General features: G+C 37.5%; 1 protein-coding gene across 1 annotated transcript in view; it reads left to right on the forward strand.

Moving 5' to 3' along the window:
* The window catches only part of LOC106873261 (uncharacterized), a 35,798-nt gene extending 31,606 nt beyond the window's left edge, over positions 1 to 4,192 (forward strand). Inside the window, exons 6-7 of the mRNA XM_089343882.1 lie at positions 86 to 168; positions 3,466 to 4,192. Coding sequence (XP_089200008.1) covers positions 86 to 138 — 53 coding nt within the window. The 3' untranslated portion in view covers positions 139 to 168; positions 3,466 to 4,192. The remainder of the gene's footprint in view (positions 1 to 85; positions 169 to 3,465) is intronic.
* The last annotated feature ends 7,568 nt before the right edge of the window (positions 4,193 to 11,760 follow it).

Raw genomic sequence — 11,760 nt, forward strand, 5'->3', positions numbered from 1 at the left:
CCTTCGTTGTTATTTTTGTTAATGGAGTAGCGGTAGGAGTAGAAGGTAGTTGTTGTTTATGTTATTGTTGTTGCTTTTGTTACAGGACATGCAGAAGCTGATTCCATGGCCATATTCATTCGCTTGAGACACAATTAACCAATCACGTTCTGTACAGATGTCATATACGTAAGTATGTATGAGTGTGTATATATGTATATATATATATATATATATATATATATATATATATATATATATATATATATATATATATATATATATATATATATATATATATAGGCGCAGGAGTGGCTGTGTGGTAAGTAACTTGCTTACCAACCACATGGTTCCGGATCAAGTCCCACTGCGTGGCACCTTGGGCAAGTGTATTCTCCCATAGCCCCGGGCCGACCAAAGCCTTTTGAGTGGATTTGGTGGACGGAAACTGAAAGAAGTCCGTCATGTATATATCTGTGTGTGTGTGTGTGTGTGTGTCCATCATCGCTTGATAACCCATGCTGGTGTATTTACGTCCCCATAAGATAGCGGTTCGGCAAAACAGACCGATAGAATAAGTACTAGGCTTGCAAAGAATAAGTCCTAGAGTCCATTTGCTCGACTAAAGGCGGTGCTCCAGCATGGCCGCAGTCAAATGACTGAAACAAATAAAAGAATATATATATATGTATGTATATATGTATATATATATATATATATATATATATATATATATATATACAAAGTGATGGTTTGTTGCCAACTTAATGTGGCAGTCCCAGGAAAGAGCAGAATGCTACTGCTATTTAGCCCCAGGAAACACCGTTTCCAGTTGGCTATGTGACACAAGCATTCTGTGTCCTTAAGTTTTCAAACAGGGGAGATGAGCACCTCCACCTAGCAAAGCCAGCATCCACAGACTAGTTTCAGAGTCATTGCCCTTCATCAGTCTGGGGTAGCTTGGCTTGCTAGCTGTCGATGCTTATTCGCCTTTGAAAACTTATAGAATTTCAAGTGAAATAAATTCACTGATCTACAAAATTAGAATTTGTTCTCACTGAGTCGTCACCATGTGACTGGACTCGTTGAGTCGTCACCGACTAGTGACTAACTGATATTTGCTTGGGGTTTTCTGGCTTTTATAACTATCTAGAAGGATAGACATATCATTGAAAACAATAGATTAGTTGGTGGTCTTGTTATCTCTATTCTAGCTTTTGGTGAAGTAGAAGAGGTTAGAAAGGGTCAAGTGGTGAAGACATTATTTCGGCCTAGCTAAAGGCATCTGGAAAATGTAAAACTGCTGTCAGAGAAAAACCATTATTTCACCGTGGGAAAAGTTCTGTCGCAGTGTTAATTTAAATTTGGCTATGGTGGATCGAATCCACTTCATGCATGCAAGATTCACTACACACACACACACACACACACACACACACACACACACACACACACACACACACACACACACACACACACATATATATATATATATATATATATATATATATATATATATATATATATATATATATATATATATATATACATATGTATGTATTATGTATGTATGTATGTATATAAATATAAACAAACTAACATTTGTTTATTATAATTGCCGGAACTTGTCAACAAGCAACCATGGGACTCTAATCCACATCTCTTGCTATGACTCTGGCCAAGTACTCTACCATTAAGCTAAACTGTAGATTATCGGCGGGCAGTTTAGCTTAACGATAAAGCATTTGGCCGGAGTCATATCATGAGATGAGTCATATCATGAGATGAGTCATATCACGAGTCCCATGGCTGTTTGCTGACAAATTTGTTTCGGCTTTGTAAGGGTAATTTACCCAATATTTCTGCTGTTCTAACGGCATCTCTCCGTTCGAAAATAAATTATCGTCTTATTTGTGTGTGTGTGTGTGTGTGTGTGTGTGTGTGTGTGTGTGTGTGTGTTTGTGTGTGTGTATGTGTGTGTGTGTGTGTGTGTGTGTGTGTGTGTGTGTGTGTAAATACAAAAACGGGACAAGAACGCAAAACATCCAGACAGGTAATACAAAAGGGACAACAAAACATCCAGACAGACGATACAAAGAAAACAAGGACGGGTCATTCGGACTTTTCTTTCCTCAGTCGAGTTCCAGATTATCTTTGCAATTTTGGCTGGTTATACTCAAGATTGCTCCAATCTGGCCAACCTCAAGTAAAAACTAAGTTAAGAGCATTAGATTCCCTGGAAGAAAGCAGCGAATGTATACTTCCACACACACCAGCTTAATTTAATTCATCCTTTGTCGAAAGACATCTGTTGTTATGTCCTGTTATTTGCATTTGTATTCGTGTAACATTGTTCGTTTTTTTCCGTCCTTGTTTTCGTATACATCCACTGCTTTTTTCCAAGGAATCTAGTGCTCTTAGCTTAGTTTTTCCTTGGGACTGGCCAGATTGGAGCAATCTCGAGTATAACCAGCCGAAATTGCAAAGATAATCTGGAACTCGACTGAGGAAAGAAAACTCCGAATAACCCGTCCTTGTTTTCTTTGTATCGTCTCTGTCTGGATGTTTTGCGCTCTTGTCCTATTTTTGTAATTTTTATATATAAAAATATAGCGGCATACACACACTTTGATCTCTCTCTCTCTCTCTCTCTCTCTCTCTCTCTCTCTCTCTCTCTCTCTCTCTCTCTCTATATATATATATATATATATATATATATATATATATATATATATATGTATATAAAGTTGAAAATGCACTGGGATTCGTTTAGATTTTTTTACTTTTAAAGACTTAACCGGTTTCACAGATTTGTCTGACTTTCAAAAATTGAGAGGGAAAGACATGGAACTATGCTGTAACTGCCTTGCTGCTAAATGGAATTCAAGAATTGTCTTGTTTTATAGAGAGAACATGGCTCAAATTATTATCTGTTTTGGACACGTTTTGATTGGTCGAAATTCTTGAAGATAATATGCCAGGCTAGCTTTGGTTGTAGTATTTTCATTTTCTACACCACGGACATTGTTATTACAGAATCGTTGGTAGAAAAAGCGCTTCATCGTTACCTTTTCAAAAATTGCATGTTTGTCAATTTGTATTCGTTTGTTTGTTCCAGCAGATGATGATTTACAATTTACATCAACATTGAAAACGCTGAGAGCTTGTCTTTAGCCTTGCCAATGACAAACTCACTCATTCCCTCACACGCACTTTCTTCCTGTCTGTCTGTCTCTCTCTCTCTCTAAAGTAATATAATGAACACTAATATATTTATACGTACATTATAACAAACAACCTTAAATAATGTTTGAAAACTGCCTTTACCAATTTGTTAGAAATATTTATTCACAGACACAATTCACCAATTCATCATTTTATGAAATGAAAATTCTTGTTATACTCGATTTGTACTCTTCTTAACGTTGAATATTAAAAGAACTTGCTGATTTTCAAATCAAACTTTATTTTGTTTTTCTTATTCAGGCTTTACGTTAAAGTGATAACCTCCGAAAAAAAAAACTCACATCGACTCTGGAACTTTCTCTCCTTCAGCACTCAACAAGTTTTACGTGTCATCTTTATCTTAGACTTATTTCACACAGTTATGAGCACACGGTTCACTACCTTATAGTAACACGTTATGGCAGAATGCACTCCTAGCTTTCTGAGTCAACCTCAATCATTGACTAAGCACGCGTCTATCTTAGTTTTGTTTTGAAAAGAAAAGAATCTCTTAGTTCCCATTTCATTCAACTAAGCGAAAATAGCAGATGGCAACATACTCTAAAAAGATAGCGGTTTCATCTCGGCACTGTTTGAGTGGATTGTTTCCACCGCGAAGTTAACAGCTCGAACAACCTGCGAGAATCTTCTGTACCAAGTAACCGGTCGCAGCATCGACGCTCAATTTCACACACAACATGTGTCACCACAGCTCTGCTCCTTGGTCACGACTTCTTGTACAGACATTCTACTTGTGTAGCTCTTCTATGAACTGGTATTTTTCTAATTCTGTGTTTACGACGCTTATAGTCTCTCACAGACTCTTATTCCATGTTCTGTATTTCTCTCTCACTTACACACATTGTTGTATACACATTCTTTACACGACGGTCCGTCATACACATTGTATTGTTTATATTGCCGCATGCACGCACACACAGACACACTGTTCACTATGTTAATAAACTTACTCTCTTTATATATCTAACGGTTGTGTCTGTCACTCATTCCTTTACTGGCACTCGCTCGCATCTCACATTGCGAGCCTTCATATGTCCATATTATATGTTTTTGTGTGTCGACCGTGCGACACGTTTAAAGGAGCCTCTTCCACTTCGTCGCCATCTTCTTTGGTTCGCACGGTCGTACATTACAACTGCTTTGTAGTATTTCGTCTAGATCTCTGCTTTAAATTTTTATATTTTAGACTGATGCATCATCTTTATATGTTCGTTCAACATGCTAGAAATACCAACCAAATCACCCTCTCTTCACACCTTTTGAAGTACTTCAGGACTTCGAATGAATGTTTAACTACTAGGAGCGAAATTTTTTCTTGCTATCCACATTTAAAAAAATACATTTTAGCTGACATTAAGACATCCATCTAATACTGACGTAATTTTTCGATATACATTAGACAACGGGTTTTTTTTATGTTGAAGTTGATCTGTTACGTATTTCCCCAACGAAATCTTGGGTTGCTATTTTTCACAAGGGTTTTTGTGGTTTCTTTACATTAAATGTGTGTGTATATATATATATATATATATATATATATATATATATATATATATATATATAATACAAAGAATATATATACATGTATACACACATATATGTACATACTTACATCTACATGTGTATATACATGCATATCAGGGTACAGGACGTTAGAACAATAAACTACAGACAACGGAACGAACATATAGGAAAACGGAAAGCCACTTGGAATATCCCTTCATCAGCTGTCTCTATTCTATCTAGACGTTTCGAAGATAAGACAGAACGTACTCTAGAATAGTCTCTTCCTGAGTAGTGGATCAACCCACTACACAGAGGATTCCAAGGTGGCAAACACAAACCAAGACAGGAAAAAATGGACAGTGAAAACAACATTCAAAAGCCGTACGGCCAAACGCAAATCTGAGGTAGAACGCTAGTAGTTCGTCTTGCCTTCACAGCGGCTGGAGTGAAAAGAAAGTTGACCACAGGTCACACGAGAGCAGAGAGGATGGTGGAGGGAGGAAGTGGAACAAGGAGGAAGGGACAGAAGGGTATAGCAGTGAAGTAGAGGCCAGGACAGAGGTATAGATAGAAAGATGGAGGAAGACAGATAGATAAATAGATAGAAAGATAGATAGATAGATAGACAGATAGATAGATAGATAGAAAGATAGTCACGTCAGAATAATAGTAGACTTACTTGCAAAAAAGGACGTGTGCGTTCAATAATGTAATAATACAAAGAATATATATACATGTATACACACATATATGTACATACTTACATCTACATGTGTATATACATGCATATCAGGGTACAGGACGTTAGAACAATAAACTACAGACAACGGAACGAACATATAGGAAAACGGAAAGCCACTTGGAATATCCCTTCATCAGCTGTCTCTATTCTATCTAGACGTTTCGAAGATAAGACAGAACGTACTCTAGAATAGTCTCTTCCTGAGTAGTGGATCAACCCACTACACAGAGGATTCCAAGGTGGCAAACACAAACCAAGACAGGAAAAAATGGACAGTGAAAACAACATTCAAAAGCCGTACGGCCAAACGCAAATCTGAGGTAGAACGCTAGTAGTTCGTCTTGCCTTCACAGCGGCTGGAGTGAAAAGAAAGTTATATATATATATATATATATAGCAATTGCAGTTTCGAAGATATTTGTTAGCCATTCAAGGAAAACAAAAAAAAAAACCCGTTAGATTCACTTCAACATTTAATATTAAAAAAACAATTGCATATAAGAACACACAAAATACCGTTAGACTCACTTCAACATTCAAATTTAATTTATGCCAAAATATTTTCGTCGCTCTGAAACCACAACCTGTTCACTGACAAAACTTCGTGTTGCATCTGCAAGTTCTGAAATCTCTAAGAGATCAACGCAGTAGTTCGAAACCAGGATTGGTCTACTGGTTTCGGCGCTAGGAGATGGTAGGGTTCGCTCCCTTGCAATTTTATCGGATGCAAACCGTCAAATAGATCTCGAACACCTTGTAAGACAGATTACGGTGATTCTAGCAACTAGCAAGTCTACCCATCTACGGTGGAGGAATGAAGGAGGGAAGTCATAACAGCAGCATGTATTGAGAAATATGTAAATGGACTTGAAAGATCACTGGGTGATATCTTAGAGAAATCACATTATTGTTGGCGATACAGCATTTTGTCGCAGCTATATGACGTGTTTGCGATTAAGTGACATGTGTTGATGACCGACATATCATCAACTAAGTGACGTGTTGATGATGACCGATTCACTCCCAAACTGAAATAGGCTCCCAGTCTCTGTATCATGAACGAAAGCCAGAGCTTCCTGCGACAACTACATAAAATGTATTAAGAAAAAAATGTTATTTAGATATACTTTTATTTTAGTTGTTTACACTATTTTACGCTTGTTCATACTTTTATACAAAGTTCCTTATTTGAATTATGACTCATATTCCTTTCGATAATATCAATATGATCACAGAACTTTGCAGGCGATATTTTCTGTTTGGTCGTCACTAATTTTCAAATTACTAGAGTCCGCTGCTCTACTCATAGCGCCGTATAACTGGCCGTGTGTAGAAATACACCTACACGATCTAATGTCTGGTTCTGTGCCTTCTTTGGTGTGAATGCGCGAGCAGAATCATTAGGGTTGCAAAAAATCAGACTAAGGCTTACTTCTCACTCTTCTATGCGAATAATGTCAGGATGTTCTGGTACCATGGGTTATTTTGATTGACAAAACTGAGATGTAAATAACACCGCTTCAATTGGCCGTTTCGAATCTTGCTCGAGACTGACACACTTCAATAACCACTAAATAATCACACACACTATATACTGACATACACTTTTTCCATTTTATTAATAGTATCAACCGTCCTCGACCCCCCCCCCCCCTTTGTATCTACGGTGGGGACACGAACTATACAATGAAAATCCAGAGTTACTGGTTATCGATGAATTTTTAATAAAAATGCGAAGGTGGTTTATAATTTCAAAAATCGATATCCACGAAATAATCATACTTTCTGATTTTTTAATACTAAAAACCTTCCCGACGACCGTCTCGTAATCCCGAAAAATATCGTAACCACTGGTCCAGTAGGTCTGGCCGTGAAAAGTGAACAGACAAAGAGACGGACTTAACGCCCATTATAGTAAGATAGCAAATCTGCCCATCTACGGTGGGAAATAAAGGGATAGTATCGCAAATCTAAGCCCTCTAAATTCACGAACTATAACGGTGGGGAAATCCAGAGTTTATCCTCGTCACCGGAATTTTAACAAAAAAAAAAAAAAGAAAAGCATCAAAGGTGATTTATTAATACAAAACTCAATTTCCATTAAATAATCATTCTTTTTCACATTTTTTCGCTGCAAACTTTCCTGATTGCCTCCTTCGTACTCCCGAAAAACACTGTGACCGCTGGTCCAGCCGTTTGACCATGAAGAGGAAACAGACAGACGGACATAACGCCCATTATAGCAAGATTTATTATTTATTCTGCTCTCTGATGAACACCTCTTACCGTCATTTGATTGCTTTTGAACTCACTGGTGTTTATATGGCAACAATGACTGCATGTCTTTTCATTTCTAGTTTTAGCATTTTATCTGCTGTGATGGCACTAAAAGACAAACATCTTTTAAGTGGTTTAAAGAGAGTGCAAATGTGCTTTCAAATACCACTCGTACCCTGTATGTTACAAGGACATGTGCATGTTTATGGTTAAGTCATATGCCTTCCACGCGCACGTGTGTGCGTGCGTACACGGACATACACACACTCTAACATATACACAAACACACACACACACACGCGTGCGTCTTTGAGTGTAAATCAATGTGTTGTGGTAGCATGAATTGGCTTGGAGATAATGTTGTGATGACATTTTCAGACAATTGCTTATGATGTGGGTGATATCTTTGGTGTTAACTCCACAAAACTGGTGCTGCACTTGTGGAGTTAACACCAAAGATATCACCCACATCATAAGCAATTGTCTGAAAATGTCATCACAACATTATCTACCAATGAGACACGATGTTGTAGCTACAACACTGTATAATGAGATCTGTCAGAAGGATAACTTTGAGGCCAAAGAAATAAGAACCCACAGTATGGTGGAAGCCATAGCTGCTCATAATAAAAAGGAACACTGGTGGAATGTGCCAGGGAAGACCTCAACAAAATGTAAACATAATAGACCTGACATAATGATTTGGAATAGAGAAGAGAAACTGTGTACAGTTGTGGAAATCAGCTGCCCTGCTGATGTTAACATAAAGCTAAAGATCAGTGAAAAAGAAAAATATGCTGAATTATTAAGAAATCTACAGTTACTCTATCCAGATTACAAGTCCAGAAAGGAGAAAGCTAATTCTAAGACTACAGATTCAAGCCATCACTGGAACTGTAAAAAATTTGTATAACTTTCCAGAAGTTTATCATTTAAGTACATAAGTGTATGTCTAAACATGCAACTATATGCATGAGAATACATACATAAAACAAAACATACAAATCTACACATGCACTGATTCCAAATACTGCACATATACATACATACACAAATACCCTGTTGATGTTGTTGAAACTCCAGCGAAGGAGCCTTGGATCTAGGTTAAAAACCAGCTCTTTCACTATTAGCAAGAAATCTTGAAATAAAACTAAATAGTAACATGCATACATACAGACAGACATGCATTTGAAACTCAAACTAGCTTACCTGGTAATGTCGGGCCCTTGGATTAAAATGTGTTGGTGTATCCTGATAGACATGCTTCAATATTTATCAATCATTTTCTAAGTGGGGAAGTTCATAAGGACAAGGACTAAGAAAGAATATTATGAGGAAAACAAACTGTGGCAGTCAACAAAAAAGGTATTCAATTCTTTTGAATTTGAAAACCCTAACATTAAAGCTAAAATTATCTCTGTTAAAAGGAAATTCCCATCAGAGAAATTTATTCATTTGCAAATGATATTAAACAGAAAGGTGAAGACTATGAAATTTGAAATTTACAAAACAGTTTAACCAGAGATAGGATCGTATGTGGAATGAAAAACAAAGATATTCAAAAGCTACTGCTTCAGGGTGCAGAATTAATGTTAAAAAAAAAAAAGCAGTAGATAAATGTAGAGTTAATATAAGTGCTACACCAGTAAAAAGCATCATGGAAGAATCTTTAGCGTCAGCTGGGATACAAAACAAATATCAACAAACAAGATAAAACAAGCCAGGACAGTTTAAAAGCACATCATTAAAAGCTCAAAGAAAAAGCCTAAGAAATAGCTGCATCCATTCGTGTGGAAAATGAGTTGCATTCACCCACCTAAAATAATGCTATGCCTACGGAAAATATGCATAAAATGCAGACACCGAATCATTTTGCCAATGTGTGCCACTCTAAACAATCACAGGAGATGTCAGGAATATGTATATAGGAAAACAATCCTTCATCATCATCATCATCATCATCATTTAACGTCTGCTTTCCATGCTAGCATGGGTTGGACGATTTGACTGAGGACTGGTGAAACCGGATGGCAACACTAGCCTCCAATCTGATTTGGCAGAGTTTCTACAGCTGGATGCCCTTCCTAACGCCAACCACTCAGAGAGTGTAGTGGGTGCTTTTACTTGTCACCCACACGAAGGCCAGACAGGTGGTACTGGCACACACTGGAAATAAATGCAGTAATATTTGACAGGACACAAGCCGTCATAGTAGAAGATAAACAGAGCATTGACTTCAAACTTGTTACTGCAGCACAAGCAAATATCATTCCAAACAGCAGACTATGTTCATTTTGTACAGGACTACAACAGCAAATTAATGTCCAGCTGAAAAAATAGTCAGTACACCATCCAGCCAGATGGTCAAATTGAACAACAAAGTTATGAAACATATTTCAATTTCATTCTGAAAGTATCACCTTTCCAAAGAGAAAAGGTGTATAAAGTGGTTGGTGTTAGGAAGGGCATCCAGCCATAGAAACCATACCAGAAGGACATGGAACCTGAACAGCCCTTCAATTGTTCAGCTTTGTCAAACCATCCAACCCATGCCAGCAGGGAAAACAGATGTTAAATGATGATGATGATTTGTGTATTTTTATGGATTGTCTAGAAACATTTTCCTTAAGTCTTTTTTGAAGTTTGTGAAGTTCATTAAGCTTTAGAAAATTTTTCTTTAAGTGGTTTTTTGATCCTTCTTAAGAAAAAAAATTTCTAAACATTTCTAAAAACAAAATTTCTATAAAAATTATTTTTCACCTTTTCTTGTACTGTTCTAACTTGATTTTAACTTCTTTCTTTTAACTTCCCTTAATCTATTCATTTACAGTATTTCACCTTTTCCTTTACCTTCTTAATCTCTCCATCTAACAGCATCACCCTGTTGTCTCTCCATATTATTTATAATATAATGACTGAACAGTAATATTATCACTGCTATATGGTAATAAATTTCTCAGAAATTTCATCAAAATGTCATATAAATCAGTAGTACTTTTTCTTCTATCTGGAAAAATAAGTGAACTAAAAATAGCAAAAGTGAAATTAAATGCAGAGTGCAAGAGAGAAGAAAGCGCTGGTTTGCTCACGTGATGTGGATGGATGCCGACAGCTCCATAAAGAAGTGCCAATCTTTCAAAGTGGATGGAACTCATGGAAGAGAGAGACCCAGGAAGACATGGGGTGATGTACTGAAGGAAACCTAAGGATGCTGAACCTTTCAGATGAGATGGCAAAGGATCAAGATACCTGGTGCCTTGCTGTACTCAAGAAGACCCATCCTCCACAGCAGAAGTGTTAAGACTGCATCTCCTGAAGAGGACTGGCCAGCAAGTGGGCTGGTACCTCATAAAAAAAACCACATGTGCTAGCACCATGTAAAAGTGCTTGTGCCAGTGCCATGATAAAAGCACCCAGCATACACTATAAAGTGGTTGACATTAGGAAGGGCATCCAGATGTAGAAATCAAACCAAATCAAACTCGAACCTGGGGCAGCTCTCCAGCTTGTCAACTCTGGTCAAACCGTCCAACCCATACCAGCATGAAAAATGGATGTTATAGGATATAACATATCAGGTGCAGGCATGGGTGTGTGGTAAGATGCTTGCTTCCTAATCACTTGGTTCCAGGTTCAGTCTCACTGTGTGGCACCTTGGACAAGTATCTTCTGCTATAGACTCAAGTCGACCAAAGCCTTGTGAGTGGATTTGGTAGACAGAAACTGAAAGAGGCCCATCACATATGTGTGTGTGTGTGTGCGTGTGTGTGTGTGTGTGTGTGTGTCTTTGTGTCTGTTTGTCCCCCACCACTGCCTGAAAACTGGTACTGGTGTGTTTAACTCCCCATAACTTAGCAGTTTGGTAAAACAAATTGACAGAATAAGCACCAGACTTGGAGAGAAAAAAGTACTGGGGTCAATTCTTTTGACTAAAAATTCTCCAAGGTGGTGCCCCAGCATGGTCGCAGTCTAATGAGTGAAACAAGTAAAAGATAAGAAGATCAAAGATA

The sequence above is a fragment of the Octopus bimaculoides genome, chromosome 28 (genome assembly GCF_046866305.1).
Source record: "Octopus bimaculoides isolate indiv1 chromosome 28, ASM4686630v1, whole genome shotgun sequence".
In the NCBI taxonomy this organism is placed as follows: Eukaryota; Metazoa; Mollusca; class Cephalopoda; order Octopoda; family Octopodidae; genus Octopus; species Octopus bimaculoides.